This window comes from Tiliqua scincoides, chromosome 2, assembly GCF_035046505.1.
Source record: "Tiliqua scincoides isolate rTilSci1 chromosome 2, rTilSci1.hap2, whole genome shotgun sequence".
Classification (NCBI taxonomy): Eukaryota; Metazoa; Chordata; class Lepidosauria; order Squamata; family Scincidae; genus Tiliqua; species Tiliqua scincoides.
This window is the reverse complement of record NC_089822.1, coordinates 113202795-113215830: the sequence shown is the minus strand read 5'-3', so window position 1 is coordinate 113215830 and position 13036 is coordinate 113202795. Positions and strand designations below refer to the sequence as shown.

The 13036-nt window shown below is 43.4% G+C and overlaps 1 protein-coding gene across 2 annotated transcripts in view; it reads right to left on the bottom strand.

The window, feature by feature from the left end:
- Positions 1-13036, bottom strand: part of TYK2 (tyrosine kinase 2) — a 64272-nt gene that overhangs the window by 20425 nt on the left and 30811 nt on the right. For both annotated transcript variants that reach the window (XM_066613655.1, XM_066613656.1), the window contains 9 exons: positions 11019-11213; positions 8410-8567; positions 8186-8303; positions 7084-7276; positions 5852-5958; positions 5235-5411; positions 4220-4307; positions 2392-2519; positions 1154-1289 (listed from right to left, as the gene is read on the bottom strand). In XM_066613655.1, coding sequence (XP_066469752.1) covers positions 1154-1289; positions 2392-2519; positions 4220-4307; positions 5235-5411; positions 5852-5958; positions 7084-7276; positions 8186-8303; positions 8410-8567; positions 11019-11213 — 1300 coding nt within the window. The remainder of the gene's footprint in view (positions 1-1153; positions 1290-2391; positions 2520-4219; positions 4308-5234; positions 5412-5851; positions 5959-7083; positions 7277-8185; positions 8304-8409; positions 8568-11018; positions 11214-13036) is intronic.

Sequence of the window (13036 nt, the reverse complement as noted above, 5' to 3'; positions counted from 1 at the left end):
ATGTAACACCAGTATGGTGCTCCAGAGGTCTGTGCATGTAACTGTCTGTCCAATTCACACAATTCTTCCCCCTCAAAAAAGGATAAAAATTGCTAAGCTTTTGTGAACTAGGATTCTGCACATATGGAGCCTGAGTATTGCATGTTACAGACTTTGGACTAATTTCTCACAGTTGCTAATTCTGGGCTGTTCCAACTGAGGCTAATCCAGTGGAGTGGGTCTCACACGATCAAATGCTCCGAAGACAAATTCCGTACATAGAGAAAGCGGCCCTACCAGGAAGAAAGCCAGGTGAGAACCCTTCTCCTTCACTTGTTAGCTTTCTATGTGCAGGAAACATATTTGCAGAGAGGAGCATTCCATTTCAGCATGCAGTCTTAGTATAATGGGCAGCCCAATCCTAAACTAGATCAGAGCCAGAGGCCCACGCACTGCTCCATGCACTGCCACTGCCATAGTGCATGTGCTGTATGGTAGTTCATCACTGGTCGGGAGCATGCTGCAAGGTAAGGGAACAAACATTCCTTTACCTTGCAGAGAGCTCCATGACCGCCCCTCCACCACAGAATGCAGTGTGTCCCCCACTGGTATGGCTGCACCAGCACTGGAAAATTGGTTAGGACTGGGTTGTAAATTACTTCAATATTCTCGGCTATGCCCACTTTAGCTAGTCAGGCTTCAAATCTAAATGAGAATATGCCAGCTACACTAAGGAAAAGTTTAGGATCTTCCCACTTTTCTAAAGATGCGAGATAAAATCAACACAGGTCATTTTAGTACTCATTCCTTTTTGAGTAAATAAAAGATGGGGCTTCTTCTGATGTAACACTCCTCTCCAACGGAGTGAATCACAGAGTCACAGATGGTACAAATATGAGATTACCCATTAACAACTCATTGTTTAATACAGTTCTCACCACCACATATACAGAGCAACACTTCTGAAACACATGTGAAAAATATTTGTAATGATCACCCGCACCATAGGGATTAGTACCCTTTTCTGGTATCTTTCCTTTACAAATAACTTAAACTTGCACAGTTAACAATGTGCAACATAATGTGTCTATGTTAATGACTGCACAAAATATGCACTCCCAATAAAGGCAGGTGTGACAAAAAAGCTAGCCTTCATATATTGGGGGGGACATACCTTCTCGGGAGAGTACAGTAAAGCTAACTCCAGGGTCACTGAGCTTTATGAAGGGTAGTGAGCCATCTTCCAAGCCTTTCCTGGCCAACAGGATGTTCTTGGCACACACATTGCCATGTACCAGGTTTTTGTCTTCCTATTTAAACAAACAAAGTCATTCTGTGAAAAGTCCTGTCTCTGACACTCCCTTGGTGAGACACACAACAGAAGTCAGCCCTAAAAGGAAGGGTTTGACTCCATACTAGGAAGTGGGAGAAGTTTCCAAATTCAACTCTGGATAAGACTTTTGTCTTCAGCTCCATTATACTGTACTGTTGGTACTCAATTACTCCTATGAAGAAACTGGGCATAAGTAGAAAGCTTACAGATTCTGTAGTCAGAAGACATAGGTGGAATCCTTTGCCATGCCAAACATGCCCTGTAAGCACATAGTTTACGATCATGGCATGTCAACTCCCCTTCTGTTTGTAAGGGAAAATAGCCCTGTAAATTGCTGCCTTACAGGGCAGATGTTGCTGCCCACTAGAGATTAGAACACCAAGTCTGAAAAGTGATACACAATGATACAATGATACAGGAAAGCAGCCAGAAAGCATGTAAATCTGATTGTGCTCCTCAAAGCAGGACCACCATGCTCCTGGAAATGGCAAATTCAAGGCTTAAAATAATTTTACAGCAGACAACCATCTTCAGGTCCACATTCTTGGTCTATCCAAATGTAGTACTTCAAGGTGGTCTCTAGTTCTGCAACTCTCAGTGGGTTCCAAGATAATAATCTACAGCAACAATTTTCAACCTTTTCCATCTCATGGTACACTGAGATGGCACACCATTAGTTTTTGGACAACTGACAAGGCATAACATAATGCTGGCCAGGGGCTCGCATCCCCAAATGGCCCTACTAATAAATGACCCTCCCCCAAACTCCTGCAGAATACCTGCAGACCATTTCCAGCACACCAATGTGCTGTGGCATACTGGTTGAAAATCGCTGATCTACAGCATGGAAAAATTGGTTTAATCACTTCTTCTGAAGGGAACAGTAGTTCTGCAAGGACTGGCAGAGAGAATCTCTAATATAATTCTTAATACACTCACTAAATAATATTCTAAGTTCTTTGATGGAAGCCATGATAAACTCGGTCTTAAACCAGTTCATCACGGAAATCTGGCATTAGAGATATCCAATATTAACACTCCCAAAGTTCCACTCCAAGCCCACCCCACAGGAAACTTACCAGGTAACTCAGGGCACTAGCTAACTGTGCAGCAACAGTGAATTTCCAGCCCACTATTATTCGCCCTTTATTTTTTCGCAAGAAGACATCCAGGGGACCGTGCTCAATGTACTCTTCTACCATTATATCTGAGAGTGGAAAAGGGAGGAAAGCTGAAACTATCAAGGCCAAACACATACACAAAATACAAGAGGCGTACCAGTCTTGCTCCACAGCAGTAGGGTAACAGACTGGCTTCATGCCACAAGGGGACACTGGAAAAGGCTGTTTTTCCTGCTCTAATTACAGGGTGGCTCTCCTATCCGCATGTCTGGGACCCAATGATTAGACTTGCTATGTGCTCCGACCCATGTCTGGAGGGCTTCACTGAACCTCCTGGACACAACTGGAAGTGCCAGTCTGACGAAAAACCGGAAGTGCTTCTCAGAAGCCTCTTGGAGGCCTTCTGGGGTGCGCAGAGGTCGCAACACAGCCTTTCTGTATCTCAGAACACTCTGGACATGACCGGAAGGCACTTCCAGTCTTGTCTGGGGGTCATCTGAGCCCCCCCCCGGTGGATCTCAATATCTGCAGGGGATCTGGAAACTGATCCCCCATGGATACCGAGAGCCAAACTGTATAGGTCTAAGACAACCACAAAAGGAAAATGACCTACAGGTTAGGAATGGAAGACATGTGGGCAGGAGGTCTGGCTCAAGTGGTAGAGCTACCGCCAACTATGCCTGAAGATCTGGGGATGCCGGTTTGAAACAAATGGAAGTATCTGAGAGCTGTCAACATGCTGATAATGTTGATGAGCAGACCTTCAGTGAGAGAGAAGAGTTGCTGTCAGCCCAGCATTGGAGGTGAATCAGCTAGAGGGAGGCCAGACTGAGAAGGAATCCAGATGGAATGAAGGCATTCCATGAAAATTAGGACTATTGTACTATAAAAATTCCTAAGGGGTTTAGAAAAACCTGCCTATGTAAACCGCCTTGAATTAAAGTTTGAGGATATTTCTGATGACCAAGAAAGGTGGTAAATAACGACCAATTATTATTATTGTACTCCCGTCAAATCCGGCTCGTCCTCTTAGGTCATCAGAGAAGGCCTTTTTACAAGTGCCACAGCCTAGGGAGGTACGTGGGGTAGCGGCAAGAAATAAGGCCTTCTCAGTAGTGGCACCAACACTATGGAATTCCCTTCCCCTTGACTTAAGAACTGCTCCCTCTCTTGAAACTTTTCAGCGAGGCCTGAAGAACCTTCTGTTTAGACAAGCCTTCTGAGCTCCTGGCCTTTTAAACATCTTTTTAACATCTCTTAATATTTTTTTTTTTAACATCTGTTCACAGGCCTGATCCTTTTCTAATTTGCTGCACTATGCTCTTACCTGACTAGTTTTTATTCGATTACTGTTTTTATGATATGTTATGTTTTGTATCTGTTTTTAAATTATGTTTTAAATTTGTTTTAACCTTGTTTTGTAAGCCGCCTTGAGTCCCTTCGGGGAGAAAGGCAAGGTAAAAATATAATAATAATAATAATAATAATAATAATAATAATAATAATAATAATAATAATAATAATAATAATAATAACGTGACCACTAATAATTATGTGACCACTATAGAAATCTGCCAGAAATTGTTAAATGTGGTGAAGCAGTTTCAGTCTTTCTGGTACTTTGTTTCTGACAGAAGAGTATTGCTTTACATAAAACAGTATTGTTTTAATTATAAAAAAAGAAATGCAAGGATAAAATGTAATGAAATCCAAGGGGCAGCAAAGAATCTCTGAAAGCCAGACATGGCAGGAATATGCCATACAGCAGAAGGCAGTTAATACTCACTCTCTGAGCCCCGCACACAAACTCCATGCACAAAGGCCAAATGGATGTGGGAGACCTGGCTCATCAGGCTGGCCGTTTCAAAGAATGCCTACAGAGAAGAGATAAGAATTTCGCATGCAGACTGCTATCTAAGCACCACAGCTGGCCAGTCTCACCCAAGCATATCACCAGACTATCTACAACTAATGGTTGGCTTCTAGTTGGTGTTAGTGGAGTGGGGCAAGGAGCGCCATTCACAGGTCTTACAATCTTCATTTAATAAAACAAAATGAATTCACTTTCATGCATCAGCAGTCAGTTTCCAACTCACTCTTATCTGCCCTTTGTTTTTCCCACAACATGATCAAAAATGTTTAGAAGTTAGGATAAATACAACTTATAGCTACTACTTCGGAGTAAATCTGGCTGAATGCCTGTTTGGATTTGATGTCATTTACAATTTTATAATACTGTTTTGATAATACAATCCATCAACAAGCGCTGACAAACTTAAAATACATTTTGTATCTAAAGAGAAACACTAGTTCCTTCTGAGTTACTTATCACATTTAAGGAGGACACACTTTAGAGTAGACCCAGAAATCAACTTGGCAGAAAAAATAATCTGTAGGAAGGGACAGTGAGGGGAAAAAAGTACACCATTATATGCAAAAAGCATGCAAGTTCCTATTTTATCATAACTACATGTGCAAGAAGCTGGGTTTTTTTGTACATAATTTTTCCCCCGCATGTAATGTATACAGCAAAAATGCATTTGAAGGAGTGCTGAGGAATGGTCTTCAAAGCCATTTTCACCTTCTACCATTAGTCTAAATTAGGTTGCAAATTGGAGAAGTGGGTGGGGAAGGGGAGAAGAGGTCAGCACGAGACACAACCAAGGGAGGTGGCTGCCCTAACCATGGTCTTTGAAGCAAGTGAGCTTGCCAACCTACCTGGTTGCAGGCAGGCAAGCAGAATGCTATGCTCTCAGACTGCCCACTGGCTCTCCCTCTGTGGTTTCCAGTTGCTTACTCACCAAGGCAATGTCCCTGTGGCTAGGGTCCAGCATCTTGAGAACTACATGGATCTCACGGTGGTTGTTGTTCTGTTCCGTGGAGAAGCACTCCGTCTCATCATCACCAGTTGCCCCACCACACACATGCAGCACACCATCATAGATGTTGGTGCATGTCCCTTGTCCCAAGTGGGCTTTCTGAAGAAGGTTAAGACACCACTGCATCAGCAAAAGTATCCCCCTATTTTCAAGCATTTAACAAACCCTTGAAAGCCTACAAATATTTTATTCTGCCCAAAATCATGGGGGTGAATTATTTCTCCAATATAGGATTTAGTGGTCTACAGCAGAGCAATTTTTTTTAATGGTCTCCCAGAGTAGGGAAAAGAAATCAGGAAACCTCTTACCAAGCATTTCATTTGCTTTAAATGAACAAGCTCTAGTATCCTAGGAAGCAAAGAACCAAAACTGGAAAAAATTAGGAGCTCCTAAGGAACCTGGTTATTGCATGGTTTTAAGATTGGGGTTTAGTATTCTCCTTCTGTGCAAGGAGCAATAGATTCTTTCCAGGCTGTTTCACCCTGAGCCCCTGACGTTTGACCTTCTCCTCTCAATAGGTATAAACCAGCTATGCTGACCTGGGTGATCTCATTCTTTCGGATCTGATGGAAGCTCAGCTGGCTCAAGCTCAGAATCTGCCGAGAGTTGTCCTTCACTTTCCGTGTGATTAGCAAGTCTGAGACCTCTGTAGAACAACAATTAGTCCAAGGGATAAAGATCTTGAAAAAAAAAATCACACTAAAAGATTTCTAGCAGGCAGTTTAAGGAAATATCTACAAAATTTATTGACAGTTGAATGCTGAAGTCCAGGAAACCATATGAGACCTGGAAATGTACTGCACAAACATATTTTAAAAAGCATTCCACAAACGAGTGTGATCAGTAGTGCTCCCTGAAGACAGTTCCTCTTTGTTCACATTCTGCTCAACATGATCTCTTACTGGCCACTGCTTCTGAGAATCAGTAACACAAACTTCCAACCTAACACAAACTTCCTTCCACAGGTTTCAAAACATTTTCATAAAATTTAGCTTATTTCTCAGTAAAATACATATTTTTTAAAAGGTGGGTATTTTTTTCTAAGAAAAACTATGGATTCATGAACTATGGTCATGAAAAGCAAAAGGCAAGACATGTAAGAGAGGTATATGCTTACATCTAACTTACAGTGAAAAGAGAAAACTACAGCTACTGCTTCTGCATTCTACTTTCAACATAGATTTATTTAATTCCAGTCAACCAAACAGACACTATAATATTATTGGGGTCAAATATCCCTCCTGTTCAGAGACCAGACTCACTGGGAATGTAGCACCCTTTGCACTCACAGGGGCGCTGCACGGTGCCACACAGCCTCTTCTTCCTGGCTTGCTGGGCCAATGTCGTATGAGATCTCGCGCGGATACAGTAAGATCTTGCAAATATAGCATGGCATCTCATGTGATGCTGGCCCAGTGAGCTGGGAAGAAGAGGCCGTGCAGTGTCCCATACTTTGAAAATCTCTGGACTAGACCATGACTGAGAAACCAGCAATATAACTGCAACAGATTCATCACAGTCTTTGATCAGCACTTGTTGTGCCCTGGCATCCTAAATCTGACAGAAGCCAAGATTTTGGAACTTTGCACTCTGGCACCGGCATCCAAACATTACTTATATGCCTTATAGTTGGAAAAAGACCTGATGCTGTGAAATAGATCAACATTTCCTATATTGCATTCCTCTGACCCATCTACCTCCTCATTATCTGGATTTCAGTACCAATGTATGTCAAAGATGAGACAGACTTTATAAAAGGCTTGCTTTGTACCTCCTGGTTTTGGGAGGCAACATCTCTTCAAAGTGAAGGTCTCATTTCCAGATTTCAGGGTGCAGATTTTGAGATCATTCATCAGTTCTTGGACACTAGAAAACTCCTTCTCCCAGCCTTCCAGCACAAAGGAATTTTTCTTCTTCTGGATCCGGAACTGTCTGCAGCTTGAGGTGTTCTGAATTTGGAAGGTCTGGTACAACCAAGGTAGAGAATAAGAGATTCACCACCTATACAGAAAGCTGTGTCATAGCTTCAAAAATGCATACCATGAGACAGATTTACATGCAAACAAAGCACCAAACTTGAAACCCCCTATTTTACCACTGATCACAAGTCAACAGCAGCCAGGAACCTGCTGCTTACACCTTCTCCCTCCATGCTGGGAGGGGGAAAAGTGGGCTCTACTCTGATAACTTTTTAGCAACAAAATAAGCAAATACACATGTCCTACCAACTGGTTTACAGCCCAGTCCTATCTTGCAATGATGCAGCAGGGCCATACTGGATTCTACGCAGGAACTGAGCAGGCTGGAAGTCTTCTTGAGGTAAAGGGACATTTGTCCTCTTGACCTGGGGAAAGCTCCAGTAGCTGCAATGGGTCTACTCAGAACTGTGCCTGTTAAATCAATGGCACAAGTCCGAGGGGTGCCATATCAGGATTTCAGCCCAGGAAGAGAGTTATGATATGGCACATGCAGCAGTCCAAAATCCTAACCCGTTCCCGGGGATGATATACCCACCTCCCGCAACCTTCTGCACTTTCTCAACATGCTTTATGGCATGTTTGTAACAATCACTGCACCAACACATGAAGTGAACAGGAATGTGATCTTAAAAATTCTGGTATGGATTAAGAATAGTCTTGACTGTATTAAAAAGGTAAAGTGTTGAGAATTTCGGCATGCTGCCATCAACTTTGTTTCTGAACATGGTGTCTGCTGGACAGTAGCCAAGCATGCATTTAACATAAAGGCCCTCCATTTAGAATGCTGCATGCTTGTATTTGGAAAAGACTCCCCAATAGCACACCAGGACCAAGCCACCATAAGGGACAAATCTATAGAAATGAAAGCACCCATGTCACTCTGCCATGCCTCACCTGGTCTCTCCTCAGTACGGACAAAATCAATCTACTGAAGTCAACAACACTCCAGCGGAGAACATACAACCCTTCTTCCTGCTCTTCCCGCTTCAGCTTAGCCACGATGAACTCCTCCCTAAACAAAAAGATAAAATTCAGACACATATGTAATCGGTGAAGAATCACAGTCCCAAACCAAACCTGAGAAGAGATAGCTTAAGCCACTTTTGAGAGCCACTTACTGCATGGGTCCATGGATATTATTCTGAATGCTCATAACCAGCCTTGGTGGGGCTACTTCATGGCAAAGATAGTGGCTGGAATCAGCTGTCAATCTGAAGTAACCATCCACCAGTGAAACCAAAGAGAGGGCCGCCTCATAGGATGGGAGAGTCAGGTCCTGGGTAGAAAAAAAAAAAGGAACACTGAAAGTTTTTTGTGTAGGTGAAAGAAAGGCACTTGGTGTGAGTTGCCTCTTCCTATTCAGTCAAAAAAAGACAACTTGTGGTAATTAGTGAAGGCTTTAAGAACTTCCATTTTTTATGGACAAAGTATAGCTTGAAACATAGATTCATAGAGTTGTAAGCAGTATTTCCTCTAAGGCAATGATTCTCCAACCATCTAAAAAAAGCTCCACTTTACCAGCAACTCAATCCTCTGTGGTCGTAATAGTGATTGGGCAGCAGTGCTTCCCCCACAGCAGCAGCTTGTTTAACCCCTGATGCACATCGTCTAATCTACCCTGTCAGTTTCATGAACCACCAAACATTGGGTTGTGACCCACTGGTGGGCTGTGGGCTGACAGTTTAAGAACTACTGCAATATAAGGGGGTCCACACTGCTATGGGGACTTTTTCCTGACTATGCAGCACATCTCTAGACGCTCAGTATCTTCTGACTTCTGGGAATGTCAAACTCAGAACTGATTGCAAAAGAAGGCTACACCTTAGATCAGGGTTCCTCAACAACCTGATTGTTGGTGGGCCGCAAAGCTGCAACTGACAGCAGACAAGCAAAATGCATGGAGCCCTATGGAAAGTGAAACTGAGCAATATTGCATGCTTACTCATGAGTAGACAACCATGCCTTGGTCCATTACAAAGGGCAGGCTGAGAGGAATTCAACATCACCAGAATGGATCTAATCCAATGAACGCAGCTCCCCCAAAACGTGAGAAGGAAGCTTCCCCCTCCAAGCTGACAAATGTATTGAACCCTGTGGAAGGTGGGGCGAAGGGGAGTGCAAGGCTACCAGAACAGTGCCAATCTGATACAAGTGCTCCAGAAGGCAGCCTCCCCCCCCCCCACCATAGTACAGTAAAAAGATGCCTGAGCTGGTAAGACTTTTTTCTTTTTTAGTCTTGTAAAGCTAGGTTTATCCAAAAATTCTTTTCTCCCCTGGATGCTGGGGATAAGAATAGGCCCTCAGTTTGGCTGTACTTGATGTAAGAGGCGACTAAACAGCCACCGGGAAGATGGGACTCGTTAGCCTGGGAAGGCAGCTCATCTGAGAGAAGGAAAACTCTGATCCCAAACTTCCACTGCCTTGTGGCTACACCCAGTTATGGAAAAGGCTTCAGGAGTCAACCTTGAGGCAAAATCCGGAGCCGGAGTCCCTGAGGCAGTTCATGGCTGAACACAGTCATGTTCTGGCAACTCCTGCAACGCAGCTGGAACCAACCGTATTGGCTTCTGCCTTTCCACTGGACCATTCCAGCGACGTGGAGAGGGGGGATTTGCTGCATGGGAAACAGTCTATCCTCCGTATCTACTTTACCCAGGCATCGCGCACTGGAGAGGACACTCTGTTTCAGAACCACCATTCAGAGCACGATACCATAGTCTTCCAAGACTGAAGGATGCCAACAACAAAGCTAGGTGGGTCCTAATGGTGTGCAATTTTAAAAAGTGGGTTACAGTGTTAAAAGGTCTGGGAACCACAGCTTTACTGAAAAGCGTTGTTGTCTTTTACAGACTCTTTCCTCCCCACCCTCCCGTGGAACCTCAAGTCCTCTCCTAATCATTCTGGGGTTTTAATGCTGTAAAGAGGGAAGTTTTGAATCTCAATCCAGCCCAAATAAAAAACATGTTGTATTTAAAGTCAAGTTTGTCCCAAATCACACTGAACTGGTTTAAGTATAAGAACTTAAATTGAACTGGGCACTGGGTCATGTTTAAACTTTTTTGGGTGTTTTTTTTTTGGGGGGGGGTTGAGGTTTTTGCAAGCAGGCTACAGAGAGAATTCACTTGGTGAAACAGAGTTTACTGTTTCAGGTACTACTTCAGGTAGTACTGTTTCAGGTACTGTTGGGATACCAGTACTTCAGGTACTGTTTCAGGTACTACTACAGGTACTACTGTTTACTGTCTCAGGTACTACTCTGCCAGCCTGAGAGCCTTGAAAAGTTACCCAAGATTAATAACTTGTATCATTCCTTTATGCATTTCCCTGCCGCGATCAGTAGAGCCAATGATGTGGACAATGTTACGACATCAGGAAACAAACCAGGAATAGAGGAAAGCAATCTATAATTAAAGAAATTCCCTATAGATTGCTTTCCTCTATTCCTGGTTTGTTTCCCGATGACAGAGGTGCAATTTCCCACAGTCTGAGCCTCGCAGAGGCAGCATTTGGACATGCGCTGCCTCAGGGAGGCTCAGACAACCCTCCAGAACGGAGGGGAGCAGGGCATACCCTTCCCTGCGGAGGGTTCAGATTGCGTTGAGCGCCACTTGACAATGGGGATCACAGTCCCGAACCCCGTCATTAACTGGCACACGACTTTTTACCGATACCATTACAATATATGCTAAACAAAGCAATTCTGCAGAGGGGGCAGACTCCCACTTACCAGGCACTTGTTGTCTTGACGGTGGATGCTGACTTCACAATCCTTGAACACAACGTGTGTGATCTCCTGGAAGTCACAGAAGCTGACCCATTTGGGTTCACGTTGCTCCACCGGTTGGTACGGCCATCTGCGCTTGTGGTCTTTAGTCCTAGCCTTCCTCCCCAAATAACTTCTATGGGTGTGGCTTTCCAATCTCTGCAAGACAAAGTGTCAGTGCTGAAATTCTGGAGTCTTCACATCAGCATGGAATGCAACATTACAGCATGGCTATAGGTAATAATAGTAAGCCTTGATCAACTCACATCACATAATGCAGAACACTTTTACCTTCCAGTTATAGTTTAACTTTCTTCTCTCTGATACTGAACTGCCCTTTAGAGTCCTTCAGTTGCACATTCATTTCTAGAAAGTAAGGGCCACAAGTGTCATGTCATGTACCTAGTGGATCTCCAATGTTGTGAAAAGGGAACCATCTTTTTATTTCTTTAGCAAAAAGTTATCAAAGCAATTTAGATAAACTCTCCCCTTAATTACTGCAGCTTATTTTCCAGTGGGGGAGGGTCACTGGAACCACACTGCACCTATGTTCTAGTACAGGAAGTCCCCAACACGCAAGTAAGTTGCAATTGCACATTTTGAATGTTACAGATGTTGTTAGGTTCTCTGGCTTTTGCATTCAGATTTCTGAGCTTGGCACACTTTCCAAGGGCAGACTCGTTTACATCTACCCTACCATGGTATCCTCAAGGATTCCATTCTGGACCCCTCCCCCGCATAGATACTGGGGACAGCCTCTGCACGATTTTAATACTTACTCAGGAGAAGATTCTTCCTTTATTGAGGCTGCTATAAGTTCAGCAGCTCATAGCAACCTTCAGGCTGCCTCCAAGCAGCCTATTTGCTTCAAAAAAACTACATGGAGGTTAACAGGAAGCAGAACTGATGAAACCACAGATATGGGATCTATGGGTATGGGGGCTCCCCAGTATTCTGCCCAACCCTCTTCTCACTCCCACTTGAGCACTTTATCCTCAAGTTCCATCACCTTGTGTTTCTGCAAATCTGTCCCTCTAATCTGGATCCTTGTCACTCCCCCTTTTTGCCAAAAATTCTCCCTTCCTTGCTAAGGATAAACCATAAGTTCCTTCCCTCCTTTCTCTTCATCCTTCAACTTTTTCCACTTCTTTCTCTCTCCCAGGGAATACTGCAGCACTACTATTGGGTCATGTTCTCCCTTCCATTTGGGATAGCCTTCAGAACACAATATGCTTATTTGTCCGATAAATTCACCTTCTGTTAATGTATCTTCCCTTCCTGTCAACAAAATTCCCTTGCATAGTTAAAGTCCTGAAGTCTCAACCGTATTTTTTTATCCGCAGAAAACTTGGGAGTGTTGATCCACTATCCAGAAGGCCAAAGTTCTCAAATACACAAGCGAGCCACTGTTAATTTGTCTAAGGGACTATTTGTTTTCTGAGTCAGATCTGCAGGAAGAAGAGCTGCCCATCTCCCAGCAGGAACTGAGCAAGAGGCAGCAATGGGAAGAGGTCTGCCATGTACCAAATGAATTCCTCAAATCAGCTGCAGTTCTTGAAGGATGCCTTCTCAGGATATTAAACCAGGTTCAGACACATGTCAGGCGCACAAAACACATGGCACCAACAGACACTTTTAAATAATAGTTAAGCTCTGTTCCAAGTTAGGGGAAAAAACTATACTGTATATAGTTTGGTTTGACTTCCTGGTTTTAATCATTGGTAATTTGAGCTTCAAATTCACATATTACCCTGAGTTCTGGGAATGGGATGAGATAAATCAAGGCAGAAAACACATCCTCCATCTTTGATATTAAACAAAATTAAGTACCCCGGGCAGTTTCCCAACCTGAGATGCAGCAAAGTGACTACACAGTGGACACTACCCAACTCCTTTGGAAAAAGCTGAGAACTCCAATGCCCAAGCATGGAAAAGTTGGTAACCAATGCCAGCAAAAAAGTGGTGAAAAATCCACAACAAGC